Source organism: Oxyura jamaicensis, chromosome 2 (genome assembly GCF_011077185.1).
Source record: "Oxyura jamaicensis isolate SHBP4307 breed ruddy duck chromosome 2, BPBGC_Ojam_1.0, whole genome shotgun sequence".
In the NCBI taxonomy this organism is placed as follows: domain Eukaryota; kingdom Metazoa; phylum Chordata; class Aves; order Anseriformes; family Anatidae; genus Oxyura; species Oxyura jamaicensis.
In genome coordinates this window covers 50,603,395-50,619,941 of record NC_048894.1, presented here as the reverse complement: position 1 = coordinate 50,619,941, position 16,547 = coordinate 50,603,395, and the positions used below count along the sequence as shown (strand labels likewise).

At 36.2% G+C, this 16,547-nt stretch overlaps 1 protein-coding gene across 2 annotated transcripts in view; it reads left to right on the top strand.

Moving 5' to 3' along the window:
* The window catches only part of CDKAL1 (CDK5 regulatory subunit associated protein 1 like 1), a 422,830-nt gene that overhangs the window by 298,251 nt on the left and 108,032 nt on the right, over nucleotides 1-16,547 (top strand). For both annotated transcript variants that reach the window (XM_035316554.1, XM_035316555.1), the window contains one exon: nucleotides 11,863-12,043. In XM_035316554.1, coding sequence (XP_035172445.1) covers nucleotides 11,863-12,043 — 181 coding nt within the window. The remainder of the gene's footprint in view (nucleotides 1-11,862; nucleotides 12,044-16,547) is intronic.

Below are 16,547 nucleotides of genomic sequence, written 5' to 3'. Positions count from 1 at the left end.
AAGTAATTGCTGTTACGTTTATCCACCTTAAGTACAATTATAATAAATTGCTAGTTTTACCTTTCTCCCTCTTAACAGCCATAACTAACATTAAAAAAAAAAAAACTCCATTGTTTCTTATGATAGTGAAAATTCTTTTTATTTCTTACATGTTCTTTTCTTACTCTTCCAACTGGTTGATTGAACTGTGCTTGCTAATAAAGTTTGATATTATTGAATTTCAAAAAAATCACAGTATGCTATCAGAACATACCATGAATGAGATAAGACAGTGGTCTGTGGACAGTGTTTATTGTGTACTGTCACTCCAGTGATACCCATTAACTTAATTCTTTCAGTATATCATTCCAAGTAGCATGGAGAAAAACTGAAAAATGTTGAGGTTACATCACAGAAGAAGGGTGGAGACAGTATATATGTGGGATTTTGAACCAAACACTACCCTGACACATAGTACTTTTATATTTTTTATTATTCAAATTAGCTTTTTATGCTGCTTACAGAAGCAGTAATTCCCTATACAACCTTTTTCCATATGGTCATATGCAAATAATGCTTTTTAAGGAATAATAAGTGCCGGAGCAGGAAAAAAAAATGTAAACCTACCAGATCTTTGTTTCTTTGTTTTTATATGGCCATAAATCTCAAGTCTTTCCGGAAACATTGCCCCCCTACATTCTCTATGTAGATGTTAGTCCTGAAAGCTAAATGGGGCACAGATACTAAGTTTGCAGCTACAAACATTGCTATCCAAAATAGTTTATCCAAAGTTCTGTTTTGATGCTTTTCTATTTGTTCCCACATTTATACACTTGAAGGCTGTTGTCTTCAGAGGTAGTAATGTCCTGCACTTGTAAGTGGATGATAGCAGCTCTGAAAATCAGTCCACTAGCATTTGTGAATGCCCCATCTCTGGAGGCATTCAAGGCCAGGCTGGATGCAACTCTGGGCAGCATGCTCTAGTAGCTGGCAACCCTGTCCAGAGCAGGTGGGTTGAAACTAGATGATCTCTAAGGTCCTTTTCAACCCAGGCCATTCTAGGATCTATGATTCTACGATGCTGACTCTGAAAATTTAATAGATAAGACTGCACAGCAGCAACTGCCTGGTCTAAAACTGCTGTGTTTTTTAGTTACAGTAAGAGTGCATAAATTGTGTTTTAAATTTCTCTGGCTAGCCTTCAGGAAAACTGCTAGCAGCTGTTAAAACCTTGCCCAGGCCAGCCATCCTGTCTGTCTATCTCTCTTAAATCTGTGGTACTGGTATTTAATTTTAACGACACATTTTCTAAGTACTTTCTTGGCAAGTATGTAGCATAGAAGCAGCTGTGTTTTCGGTGATTGACTGGTGTGGTATAAGTTGGGTACTTTAAAAATGGAGTGAAGATTGTATTAAATTTAGCAAATACTGTGTGCTCTTCCCTTCACAACCTTGATCCTTCCCATGTAGATGTTTGCAAGTGGAAAACATTTTCATGTGATGATTTCTCACAAAGTAATAGGGGAAAAAAAGCTTTTGTAACTTGTGATGTGAGAGAATTGTCTCACTAAATTTGTCAGCTGTTTTGGGTAATTCTTGTGATCTGAGTACATTTTCCTCAAAATCTGCTCTGCTTTAATGTTTGTCTTGCCAGGAGCCATTCTTCTGTCTTTCCTTGTGCTGCAGTAGTTCTTAATATAAAAGATCTTGAACCAAAATCTTGGAATAAAACATCTGGCTCAATGTCAATGTTAATTCTTATCTTTCTTCCTTTGTCCACTGGTGATTCTGATTCAAATTAAGATCTTAAATTCCCTGTTACAGTCTTCCAACTTGTTATACTACTACTCCACTGATGAATTCTGTTCTCCCCATCTCATATTGGTGACTTTGGCCTGTCTTTGAAACCTGCTTGACCTTTCTGTTACCAGTTCTCAGATAATTATTTTGTAAAACTATACCTAGCCAATGCACTTCTGCAAAAAGCTACTCACTTCCATTGGATTCATGCCTTAGGGGGAAGTAATTTAATTAAGGAGAAGGCTGTTGCTCCCCAGCTGTTTAATATCCAGCTGAAGTCAGCTGCACAGTCCTTTTTCAGAGACTGTGCTCAGCTTTATTTTTGTGGTATGTTCATCAGTCAGTCTCTTTTAATGACAGTTATGGTTTTTTGAGTTTATCTTCAATAATAGCTCAGAAAGAAGCAAAGGCTGATATTGATTTGAAGAAGATTTAGATAGGCTTGTAATCCTGGACTTCTCCCATGAAATAACCAGAGTGGGACTCAGCATGGTGTTGTGAAAAAATTGTGAATAAGTGCTGAGAAAGTGAATAGAGTAGTTACTTGTTTCTTCCCGTGTAAGAATTAGGGGGCATCAAATAGATTTAGCAAGTGGCAGGCACAGAACAAACAGTTGTCTTTTCTTGCAGCAAGCGTTTATGGCATGGAAGGTTTGGAATTCAAGGACAGGCTGGACAAGTTAATGGAAGAGAAGTCCATCCCAGGCTACCGGTTATAAAACCACCTCACTGACAAAATGCAGTTGTTGGGAGGAGGAAGGGATTCTGGGGATCCGTACATCCTGCACCCTTCCCCAGGCTTCTGCTGACGGCCATTGCTAGTAGCAGACTATTGGGCTTAGATGGACCTTTGATCTGATCTGGCTTATCTTCAAAGTCCATGAACCATTTATAGGATAGAGGGAGGGGGAAAAAGTTCAGAAAGATTTTTCTTCTTTTATTAGCATTTGTTAATGGAGCACAGCTTGCAGTTTTTTCATTTGATTTCATCATGCCAAAAAGGCATGTTAATCATTGTGTTTTGTATGCCTGATTTCTGTGTCAGAGTGAAAAGCTAAATGTCTGTCACTGAAGCAGACATGGATGGTCCTCAGAGCCCAAGACATTTGGTGTTGGTGATAAGTGTTGTGTCAGACTGAGAAAAACGATATAATGCTCTCAGCTACTCGTGACCGAGATCCTATTATTTCTGACCATGCCTGACAGCTCTAATGTTAAACAGTGAAGGGTCATAGAAAATTAGTGTAATTTCAATAGCTGCTTTAGTGCAGAAAACATTAAGTCAGTTCCCAAGAACAGTTCCCTGGTGCAACCCTTAATAAATTCAAACTTTATTTTTAGTAATGACCTTTAGTAATGTGAGCCTTGATCCATTGAGATGCTGTTCACTTTTGATGCATCCCCAAATCCCTTTTTTATGCATTTTAAATCAACACATGCTTATTCTGAATTTATGCATGTGGATAGACGGAGAGATGTAATTTAAACACATCTGTTCAAATATGCATTTCAGATCAACTTGGTGCCGGTTCTCATAATACGGCTGAGTTTTTGACGGGTATTATATCCCTAAAGTACACAGCAGATGGTATTTATTAGAGATTGAATGGAAATGAAGTTTAAGGATGTTGAGCTTTTTGTCTTAAGTCGCTCGTTTTTTAATCATAAAACAATAATGATCTGAAGTTGTAAATCTGTAATGAAGTTCTGTAAAATGTTTCATTTGTATGGGAAGAGTAGAACACCTTATAGCTGAATAAAGTTAGTCCAAGCCTTAACTTGGAGGGTTTGGTTTGGTTTTGTATGAAATTGGTAATGGGAAGTTTCTTATGAAACATTTTGACTGCATCTGATAGGAATTCTAGCAATGCTCACAATAATTGTTTAAAGAGAGTAAAATTGTGTACACTCTTTCGTTCTCAGGCAGTGAACCATGTTAGTTATGAAATACACTTTTTTTCTAGGTCACTATCCCCCAGCAACAAGGAAAAACCAAGGCCCTGCTTGTATGGGTCCTCCCTGCCTGTACCTTCTCAGGTTCAGTTCTGGTCTCATGGTGTCCCTCAGCCCAGGTTCATCTCTGAATGAGCTCTTCTGGGGGCAGGAGGTGGGCTTGGTGAAGAACAGTCATAGAAAATAGATATTATCGCTCTCAGTATGTCTTGATCACGTCCTGTTCTGCAGCCTTTCCAATGTGACTTGCGTCAAAACTGTTAATGACTCCGAAGTTTAAGAACAACCCCTTAAGCTGCATTTGCAAATCAGTTTGAAGTTGCTGCAGATCACAAAGCTCAGGTGCAATGTGCTCCCTGGGGGAATTGCCACTGAGAGCTGCCTTCAGTGCTCTGTGAAATGTAGAATGCAAAAACTGGAATGTACACGGTGATTCTCTAGCTGTAAGGCTGGCCTTAATATGTGGTGTCTCCTACCCTTGAAATCTGAAGTGTTTCACTATGAATCACCTCTGAATTAAGTGGTAGTATTTACAGTCCTGCCAATTATTCTCGCATGTGTGTATATGCATATATACCCTTTTTCAGGGAAATCTGCAAGCATGCTCCTAAGAAATGCATTGCTCTGTGGTCATGACTGGTTTTTGTCTGTTTCTTGGTTGTTTTGTTTGTTTGCTTGTTTGTTGTAAAAGAAAAAATAACAACATAAATACAATATGGCATTACAGTTTCTTTGTCTGATTTGTTTTGTCTGAGGCATCAGTTTCATAGAGATAGAATCCAAGCTGTGGAAACAATTAAAAAAAAAGTCTTAAGATTATGCATTTTACACACACATACAAAATATAACTTACTGAATTGTTGGCTAATATGCACTGTTTTAATAGTTGAGTGGAAGTAAACTTGTGAGTCTACTTGTAAAGTAGCCCACTATAGACTGTTACAAACAGTAACAGGAAGATATCTTCACTTTGGTGTAGGCAAACTGTGAGGTGAGGGAAAACTGACTTGTGAGGCAACCTGGAGTTGTGTCAGGCTGTAACAGACAACATTTTAAACTACTCTAATTACTATAATTGCTTTGCAGCAGAAACACTTACATGAATGAAAGATGCTAGCAGGTGTCCTACCTGGGTGGAATCTCATTCTTTTGTATTGCATAGAAATATGCACACCATAAACACGTCTAAATTTGCTAAAAGTAATCAAAATAGAAGGTCTGAATAACTAATAAGCAACACAGTCTTAAAATAATGAAGTTTAAGCATGCTAGTTTATTAAATAAATTTCTAATTTTTTCTTGCTCTGAATATTAGTAGCTTTCCTTTTTAGAGAGTGAGTCCAAAGCTTTCACCCATTTCTTTTGGTATGTGATTGTATTTGACACTACTGGATGTAGTATACCTTTTTGCAATAGTTTACTTCACATTTTGTAAAAATTCAATCAAAATGTGGTAAATTTATCTTTTCAATTTGCTAGGTCTAGAACAGTTTTATAGAAGCAAATATAAGGTCCCTCAAAATTAAACAACGCTTGAAGTCAAAGATGCTGGTACTAAATACTGAAGAGCAGAAGTGGATGCTACTTTTATACTATTTGTTTTATTGAGGTCTTATTCCCTGGCCATGTTCATTCCACTATCTTGCTTTTTCTGTATTCTTTTATACTGTACTGCACTTCTATTCGCTGTCTGTGAAACATCTGTCCCATCTTGCCATTTTTACTTCTGTTGCTAAGCTTTCTAGTATTATTTTTAAAATCTTTATTGAGAAGTGGTGTTCTGATCTCCCCTACTTTGTCTTGATGTTTTCTGCGATGTCATTAAGTGTCTAGAGTAACACTGGAAAAGGAGATGGCAGCATTAAATAGAATTTATGTGGGAATGAATAATCTGAGTTCTGTGATGAACTTGATAGTATTGCTTGTTTTCTTACATCAGTTTTTCACGTCTTAATGTTCATGCTATATATATATATATCGCTGAATTTGGATAATTAGCCTTACCAAATGATAGTTTATGTCTAGCCGTAAGGCTCGGTCTCTTATCATTTAAAAGGCTTCACACAGAAACGTTAATGAAATGTCTATTGCCATTGAACTGAGGGGCTTACCAATTTCACTGCAATCAGTTGAGCAACTGATATGAGCATTTAAAGGTCTCTTTTTTTTCTCTTTTTTTTTTTTTCCTCTCCCATTAAGGTTTCGGACTTGTACATCCTGGACTAGTTTGAAAAGCACATGGAAAAGATTACTAAGAAAAACATTGCTGTTGGATATCCATTAGAAGTCTGTATATCCACTGCATAATTTGGGGTAAATCATAAAAAGATGGAAATCCCCCTCCATCAGAAACTGTGTTCAGGTTTACTCTGTGAGCTCCAGATGCTTAAATTGTGAGTACACTCTGCTGTGCAGAACTCATAGTCCCTGGAGAGAGAGAGAGAGAAAGAGAGAGAGGGGTGCAGGAGGGTTTCAGATTGGAGGTAGGCTGAATCCCTTTCTGAAAGTGTGGGGAGCTTCCACGGCTTAATTCGCAGGTTAATCTCTGTAGAGTCAAGAGTGATGCAGGGTGAGGTGTCTTGTTATTACGAGCATTTGAAAGAGGCAGTAGTTCCAGCTGACAAGTGTTTCCCTTCTGCTAGTTCCAGCTTGTAGGACTACTCAGGGAGCAGTACAAGTTTGTCAGAAATCCTGCAAGACGAGTCCTTCAGAGAAAAAAGAAGGGAAGAAAAGGGCTTCCAGACGACCATGAGGTCATGGGGAAGATGCAACCATCTCCTTCAGCTCCAACACAAAATGGCATATTTAGATGTCTGTTGAATTCTGAAAATATGTTTCAAAGACTAACTCTCAGACACCTTCGAATTATTTAATACATTACCTGAATTTCATTTGCAGGTTCCCTAAAGGGGCACATATTGCATAAAGGTTCTTCTTCAGAGAAGACTGGGTTGATGTGAAAAGGATTCATCTTTTTCCTTCCAACATTTTTTTCAGTTCGAATTTCTAATTTATGAATTGAGAAGCTGCTAGGACATCACTTTTTTTTTTTTTTTTTTTTTTTTTTTTTTTGCATTAGGTACTGTAGATTTCCTAGATAGTTCTTTAAATTAATTCATATAGCTATTTATTCTAATCCAGTCTTTCCAGTCTTTCGGATAATCCAGGATCTTGGATAAGTACCAGTTGGTGGCTTTAGGTCATTGCTGGATTTCAATGTTAATTGCTGAAAGGGAAGCGAGAAGAAACTGTAATCATGCAAAAGAATTTCAAATGGTCACTTGAGAAGGTGAAGGTGATGAATTGCATTTTAGCTCCTTTTTCTTTACATAATTTCTTACCTGAGCATGCATTTGGTTTGCAATGGTTATTACTAAAGGAAACATTTTGTGTAGCTAACACCACATAAAATGTTTCATGTAATACCTGAGTCAAGCAAGTTTCACACTTCTGCTGCTTGCTTTCTTAGACATCTTGCTCTGTGAAAATACTTTTTTTTTTCCTGTTTGATTTTTGTCAGCTTGACACTTTTCTCTTTCCTAAATCAACCCATCAGGGATTTTGTTTTGCATTTTATTCCCAACTTAAATTCCATCAAGAATTCTCTAGCTTTCCTCATTGGAGAACTGCTCTGTGGTAACTGTTGCTGTTATAGCTGTTATACTTTTCTGTTACTGCTAGTGCAGTTTCTGTTTTCTCTAACATCAGCAACCAACTCCCCCAGGCAGAAAAGAGCAGGAAACTTGTCACTATGAGGGTATGTCTACACTGCCTGCTTGTCAGCAATATGCAACAGAGAGAGGTACCTGAGATAGCAGAGCTTCAGGATCTGTAGCTGTAGTAGCACACAGCTTGTCTGAGCCTCATTTATTTTTCTGGAGTTGGTTGGAGCTGAGATACCTGTGAGCTGTGAGGAGACAATTCTCATGGCAGTAGCAATCTCTATCATGTTCGTAGACTTTACTCCCAGGCATCAGCCACTTCTCTGGGTGGTAGAACAGGTATTTTTTTCTGACCCACAAGGGTTTGGCTTCAGGTATAGGTTAAGATGTTGTATTTCTTTGTCCTTTCTAACACGTTTGCTCCTCCTTTCTGTGAGGTTTGGAGTATATGACCTCTCAGCACTTGTTTATGATCACTTCTGTTTTAGACAGATCACTCTGGTGGTCCTTTACAACACTACACTAAAATGGACTCTGCAGTAAGATGAAGCGCTTGCTCCCATTTGGATAGTAAGAGCTGCCCAAAATGAAGGTGATTGTATGGCTGGTCTGGTTCAGGATGATAGATCATAAATTTGTTTGAGTAGATGGAAAGGACTTACCTATGTGGAGGGACAGAAAGAATAGAACATGATGAAGAACCCTTACTATTAGCACTGTATTTTCTTATATGTGGCATTGATTATTCCTCAAATTCACATTTTTCTGAAATTCCACCATTTTATTGTAAAATGTTCCAATTGAGAGTCAACTTTGGACACTTTTTTTTTTTTTTCTTATTTTCCCAAGTTGAGTGAATGGAGACAGTATGTCTTCAGAGAAAAAAAATCTTGCAAGACTTGTGAGTGCCAGATAAAATGATTTCATGTAATCTTTCTAGGCATTTGTCAGGATTATGAGGGTTTTAAAGGCAAAGTTTAAGTTTTTCTATGCTCAGAAGTATTGAAACAGACTGACCAACTCTATTAGCTAGGCTGTAAGGGGCATCCTGCCTTCTGTATGCTTGAAGCTACTTTCTGTTTCTATTTTTAAAAAAAAAAAAAAAAAGTTTATGTTTCATAAGGATCACTGTATTCTTGATTCACTAAACAATGTGGTATGGTTCTTTACTGACCCTAGAAAAAATTTGCTGCAAGTGAATTTTTTGAGACTTACTCTAAATACGCTTATGTAGTAAATGTTACGAAATGCTTACAGGGGGTGTTCAGCATTTTTTACTTCGTTTACTTCAAAATAGATGAACTGCATTTAATTTGAAAAAAAAAAAAAAAGAAAAAAAAAACAGTTTAATATTGACTGTTGCATAACAGATTGGTTCTTGTGTAATTTTGCATCATAGTTCATAGCTGGGACAATTCTTTGAAGATCATCTGAGTCTACTCAGTAAAGAACTTAGTTCTGCTTTGTTTCAGACTATCAGAGCAAAGGTAGCCTCAATTTGCAAATGTCTATGTTTTATATTTTTCCACAATTACGTTTGTCTCTCTTAATCTTTCATTTCATTATGGAATGATGCTTCGTGTGTGTGGAACTAATTCCACCTTTTTTTTTGTTCATGAACGCTTAGAGAAAGGGTAAGAGCTTGATTTTTGTCAGTAACTGTTTTTTATTCTGAGTAAAATCTCATGCTTTTTTTCCCCCTTTGAAAACTTTTTCAATGGTATAATCAACAGTGGTATTAAAATGTACAATGCAATGTCATATTTTGGGCAGGCATACAGGATTGAACTGTAATTAATTGCTGTTGCTGAATACACCATGGTCCTTACTCTCTTTTCATACCCTAGCTTTTCTTTGTGTGTAATAATTCCATCCAGAGAGAAATCTAATTACTAAGATAATTAACACCTTATCACCAAATGGAGTTCAGACATTTGTACAGTTTATGAATTTTTAAAATATGTAATTTCCTTTTAACTGAGTGACAACTGGTGTTATGGAGAAAAAGAGCATATTTTATTGTATCTAGCTTGATTGGACCTTATAATTCATGTTGCTATAGAAACAACCAAACCTTTATAAAGGATGGTATTTCTACTACCATTGGTAATAAATGCTTTGACTGTTGCTGATAGTGTAATTAAAATGGTTAAAGTAACTTCATTATAATGGTTTTGTCAAATGTAATGAATGTTCTGTTCCAATTCTGAGAAATGGCAGCTGATGTTACATGATACCGATTTATGAAGTAATGTGTTTTTTCTTCCACAAGCTCGCCATTACTGCACAAAACATTTGTGATGTGAAGAAAATCACGTTGCAGAATGCAACCTCTGTTCCTTCAGTCCATAAATTCAATGAATTTTGTTGTCACTTGATATCAAGCAGAACCTTATATCTTGCGGTGTTTCAGTCTTAAGAATCCAAAGGCAATTGAGGTGGTTTAACCAACACTTTGGGGATTTTTGCTGTTCTGTATAATATTTACCTTGTTTCCCACTTACAATTATTGGACTTACTCCTTGAAAATGTCCAGTATTATACATTTTTGATTTGGCATTCCAATTGCATATTTCAACTTAAATCTCAAAGGCTTGAGTCTGAAGTTATGAACTCAAAAAGGAATTGAAAGATGGTTTCTTTTGTGAGGATTTTTTATTAGGAAAAGGTAAAGGAAGATTTTAACAGCACAGTGCCTAATAAATTCTCATGTGGCTAACTATATATACAGATACGTAAAAAGGAGACTTTTGTTTCAATATAAGCTCATTGCCAGTACTTACATAAAAAATGTGTTCTTTCAGGTTAAAAAAGTAGTCTCAAAAGATATTTACCCCCATACACTGTTTGTACTGAGGGCACTGTAGTGAATCTAAGCTGTGCACACTCTAAGATTTCACATAATCAAATTACTAAGAAAAATATTCCCCTCTTCCCCTTTCTTGTGTCTTTTGTCAACAGATCCTCCTGTTGCAGTAGACCTCATTGTTGCAGGAAGATTTTCTTTTGGCTATACCAATTCAAGTTTCTTAGTTTCTTACCATTTTTTTTCTACAGTGATACACTGCCTAATAAGAAAATAGTTATCTTTGGCCATTCAGGTGCTTTATAAATGTCATTTGGACTAAATACTTTTGTATTTACAATTCTGCTGTCACTTGCCCTGATGAAGGAAAGAGAAGCCTTCTGTCCCTTTCTTTAGATTGGAAAAAGGCTTTGAAACCCCTTCTTAAGCTCAGGCATGAGCTTTGCTTCCTGTGGCAGCAGTAGTCTCTATGCCCTTCACCCCTAAGAAAATTAATCTCAGATGTTCCCTTGCTATAGCCTACTTAAAACTGTAGAGCTATTCACATTCAAATGGACCTCTAGAAATCATCTCATCTATTCCTCGCACTTCATACAGGTCCAACTTTAAGTTAGATACCACCAGTATCTTTATAGGGTTCTTGCCTTTCCTAATAAATCATATTTTCTCCAGTTTATAATTGTTACTGTCCAGAAATCAACTCTGGTGTAGACAAGGCCATGTCTATGTCAGTAGGGAGCACTGCGAGTACTTTTGAGCACTATTTGCTTCTGCCTCTCAGCAGAAGAGGTTAGTCCTTATTCCCACTTTGCAAACAAGCAGGCTGAGATACAGAGTGATGCTGTGGTTTCCCAGCTTCTCATAAGGCAGTGGTCATCCAGCTGGCTAGTGTCAGACTTGGAAAACTGAGTTGATATCTCCTGGGTCTCATACAGTGCTCTGTAAATACCATGCAGTAATCTCTTGGTTGAAGGATTCATTTTTCTGGGCCATGTGCTTAAGGGTTCTGTATATTCAATCCAAGGGGAACAGTTAGAAAATGTTGACCTTGCTAAATAGGGACAGTTCAGTGCCTGTGCATTTGTAAACTTATGTATTTTGTTTTCCTTTTAAAGTACGGAATTGCCTGCTTTTATGGAGTACTGAGTTAAAAATTAAATCATGACTAAAAGTTGCCTTATTGGCTCCAAAGCCATTTTTGTTCAAAATTGCTAGTCTCCATGACTGGGGATGCCAATCCCTTCTTTAAGGGGAGACTCTGCTCCTTGGAGAGCAGTGTTTTAAGTTCTAGTGGCTAAGTCTGAGAAGTTATAAATGTTGTGCATTAAGTAATCAGAATTCACGAAATTTGCAAGCTCTGCTGATCACCTGTAATTTCTGATGAAGGAGGAGGTAGTCCAGATGTTTTCACTCATGTGTCATAATACTGATCTAATATTTGGTGCAATGTCTTTCTTCTATTGCTTGTGATCTCGGCTGAGTACCAAATGCATTTGTCATTACCAAGCAATAATATTAAAATCTCTCTTGTTTTTCCAAAGATAATTTTAGGTCTCAATTTCTGTAGATAAAGTTGAAGAGTTTTTAAGAGTTTTTAAGATCTTTTAAGGGAATAAGACTTACACATCCTAAGTTCAATGTTTCTTTATACTTTCTTTACAGAGTGCCTGGAATAACAATCGCTACAGACATCATCTGTGGTTTTCCAGGAGAGACAGATGAAGATTTTCAAGAAACAATGAAACTTGTGGAGCAGTACAGGTTTCCAAGCTTATTTATTAATCAATTTTACCCACGCCCAGGAACCCCTGCTGCAAAAATGCATCAAGTTCCAGCTGCAGTGGTAAGATACATTTTCTTCTGCCATTGTACACAGTGTACTGAGACGTTTTTAAGTACATAAAGCATGTTCATGAAAAAGTAGATTTTCTACAGAACTATGCTACAATTCAATTAAAGTTTTATGTAACTCCTGTTGAAGTTAACCTTTAGAGGTTTGCTAGATCAGTAGATGCCTTATCACATATTAATTATTGTTTAGATTGCTAGGAAGGGTAAAATAATGGTTATACTGAAGTCATGTCTTTTCTATTAATTTTTGGCTGAATAAGAACCAAGAATGGTAGCTGATTGATTACACATTTTTTCCCCCCCATTTTAAGACTTGCATGACTCCAGCAATCTTAAGCCTATTGTGAATAATTGTGCAAAGTATTAAAAATAGAGAAATGTTAATCTTTGATTTATTTGTTAAACATCAAATTTGCACGTACTTCCACAAGACCTCTTTATACCCTTCTTATAAATTTAGTCTTCCTTCAGCCTTCATGTTAAAGGCCATTGATGAAATTTGCATTTAATCTTTCAGTTTTCAGGTGTTTTCCTTCTATCTGTTTTTGGCTGGGCAGCATAACCATATCTGATTACCAACAGTCTCATCTCAGATTCACACGAGGGGAAAAAAAAGTTTTAATATAGAAAGCAGGTGGCTATTTCATTGATGTAAATTTTTTTTTTTTTTTGTAAGTAGCACTATTAGCAATCACTTAGAAGGTATGGTTTGATTTTATTTTATTTTCAAGTTGAATTTGTAACTGCACAAGTTTTTCTAATCTGAATCTCAAAATGAAAAGTATACAAGGCTGCCAGCCCAATAATTTAATTCACTATTATCTCATTGTTATGGGCATAAATAACATTTGTATATCCTAATGGTCTAAGAATGAAAGTTGGCCAGCAATATAAGTCAGTTAGAATAAAATACTTTCTTTCAATTTGCATATTCTGGTACAATAATACAATGTCAAAACTACATTCTGTACTTGTATCCCTTCACGTGTATGTCTGGAAGTAAGTAAGGAGTTTCTGCTTACTTGTAGTATATGTCATGAACTCTGTATCAGCTGCAGAAGACATAAAATGTGACTATATTTGGCTTCTTCAGTTTATTGTTCAGAGAATTACATCTTGAGTAATGATTGCTCATTTATTACAGGCCATCTCATTATAGAAAAAATTGAGTTCTCAAATATAAATAGCCGCTGTTGAAATAGTATACTTAGTGTAACCAACTGACGCTACTGAAATATTTTTATTAGCTTAGAATGCTTTTTACAAACTTTTGTTAGTGAAAAATATGCAGATGTGTTATTTTGGGAAGTTGGGAAGCTTAAAAATCAAAACATTGATTTATGTTTGTTTTGCGTTTTTTCTATCCACTATTTTGTAAACACACTATTTTCACAGGAGCTGCAAAGATCTTAGGTCGATCTATCTTCTCTTTAACTGTGTGCCACGGAAAGACGTTATATGAAGAGCTAAATTTTTAAAGAGCCTTAGCTGTTCTGTGGTTGGGGTGGTTACTTGGAAAATAATAATGTCATTTCAATACAATTTTATGTTCTTTCTTCTTACTTCTAGCACTAGCACTTATTGTTTAGGGTTAGAATCGAAGAACATTCAAAGAAGATGCAGCCCCTAATGCAGGGTTGATAGAAATCTGTAATTAATAGATTTTTTGTTTGTTTCTCCTTTATTTTTGGAGCCCTTTAAAAAAAATCCTGTGAGACCCTTTGTTCTTTATCTTCTGTGCCCTTTGTTCTTTATCTTCTAGAAATGGAGGGTAACCAGTCAAACAAAGTAGGAAGAGATTGTGGTAATGTTTTACTTTTGTATTCACATTACCTTCAGATAGAAGCTAATAGTCTCTCCTGCATTACCAAGAATGTACTGGGATTTCATTCATCATTCCTCAACTAGAGTAATTTACCATCTACCTTTCTCTGCTAGGATAAGGAAGTTACCATGCATGCTATGCGCGCTTCATCCTTTAACAAAATATTATTCATGTCATCTTACTGTGAATTAATTTATTTTATTGTATTTGCATAGGGAAAGAAATAGCACATCAAGTGACATCAAAATATTATGCATGAGTGTCTGGGTGTACATGTGGGTAGATTGTACCACAGAAAGTTCTTAACAATATTCTCCATAGTCAATCTGCTCGTAGGATCTCCTTCTATGAAAACAATTTTGCTGGCATTATTTAACTACCAATGCTCAGCCAGTGAAAAAATTATTTGACCATTTTTTGACCATTCCTGCATTTTTTCCTGAATGCTGGCTGTATTTGCTGTTACTTTAGCTTTGCAGAACTTAGGCAGTGGGGAGATCTACTGCTCTTTGCAAACTGCTCCACTTCAGTGTGTTCCAGTTCTCCAACTCTGATTCAAGACGGCTTCAGTGATCTTGCCCAAGTATTAGCTGTAATAATAATATATTTGCCTTGTCAGTTCCTTTTAAGTTTGCTCTTTCTAGGAATACCCTGTGACTTTTAGGGACAGTTGGTGGAGTACTAAGCATAGAATAATTTAGTGCTTTTAAACTTTTAGTGGATAGTTTTAATAAAAGTCTTATATACAACTGCTTTTCTGGAGAAAAATCTCATTTGAGCTTACCATAACAGAAAAAAAAAATCAGTAGGTCCACATGGAATCTTTCCTTTGCACAGATGATTTATCTTTGAAAGCCTTACAGGCACCGATCTTTTTCGAAAAGGGCAGATGACACTAATCCAGATGGACAGATCTGCCACCATAAATTCAGAAAAGATGGTTAAGGCTGCAGGCCTTTCTTGTTTCTCCTGGAGAAAAAATGTCCATGGAGAATCAGACATCTGTCTAAATGTTCTCATCATTTCATAACAATCAATTAGGTTATGCTTACTATAAATTCTGTCTCCAGAGTAGAGAAAAGTTAGAGCACAATTAAGCAAAGCTAGGCATGAGTTTTATTTGTAAACAATTGCAGTGATTTGCTGAGTGATGTGTATGAAAAATGAGTCAAGATGTTATTTAAATGTCAGTGATACCCCCAAATTCTGGTGTTGTTTTTTTTTTTTTTTTTTTTTTTTTCTGGCTTTTACCCCCATCTCATATACGTACTGCTGAGTACATTATCTCAGGTATGAGTTTGGATACTCATAATCTCCAGCAGGATCTCTGTACAAAATTCTTATTCTGAAGTGTGTTAACTATAAAATACAGTTTTATAGGTTGTGATTATTATTATTTTGGATCTGGATTTCTCCATTTCGCTATTGCATTTAATCATAAAAGTGATATTGCTGATAGTTGCATACTTCAAAATACAGGTTCTAGTCAGGTATATATTTTAGTGAGCAATGTAAGAGAACAAGATTTAGTGGTGTATGGTAGGGTGCTTTTTATTTAGCTGCATTGCAAAGCATCCAACTATGTTAGTTCTAAATGTAAAAATTTCTGTTTCTAAAATCAAGCATCTGTAACTTCTTATGCTCTTGATACTTCTAAATTCACTGTACTTTATTTTTCAAGGTAGCTGTTAATTGCCTGGAGATCTGGCGAGGGAAGAGTTATCTCTGTCCTTGAGATTTGGTCTGTCACAATTTCTGAAAGCATTAGGGGATGTTGTCGTCTTACATTCACCTTGGTTTCTGTCACGTGGAAACGAAGAGATAGCCATTTTGCAAATAAGTGTCATAGCAAGGTACAGATAGGTTCATCCCTATTGAGAACTGGAGATGGCATCTGTTTTGAGAGCAGTAGTGTAACTCTAGCTTCATGATTACACTGCCCTCAGCTGCAGCGTGGCTGGATTCCAACCTTTCTATATGTATTTGCAATATGCTAAACCTTTGCGTTATTAGTGTAAATATTAGATTTTATTTTTCAAAAAAAGCTTTGTGAGATCTAGATAAAAGACTGTGTTCAATTTCTCTCACAATCTCTCTCTTTATATATATATCATCAAATAATTACCTCGTTCCCAGCTAGACAATTTAATGTCAGTCAACTGCTGGACCTTTCCTTTAATTTGTCTGAAGAGTGTCTACTTGACTTTTATCTCTGTATTTAGTTATGTTAAGCATGCTGCTTACTATATTGTGAGGAATAATTAAGTTACAAAATTCATACCTGAACTGCCATTTGATCTCAAAACTCATTTACTTCAGAAAGAGAGGTAGGTACAGGATATTTCTATGTTCATCCAATCATACTGTAGGTGGTTTGCCCCCCAACATCCATCCACCCCCAAATGCTGTGTCCAGAAAAAATGCCTCCTGAATCTAAATCCTCATCCATCTAGATACTGGACATTTTTTTTCTGTTAAATATGCCCATCGTTACTAGGAAAAATCTATGATCAGATATTGCGTCTTCCTCCGTGTAATCACTCCTCCTCTTATTTTTGTCACTACTTTTTTATATTATTATTTATTTATACAAATTCTAGAAGCACTGAGCCATTATTTTCTATCCAGAAAGTATAATGCCACATGCACCCTCTCAACGTTGCATTCCAGA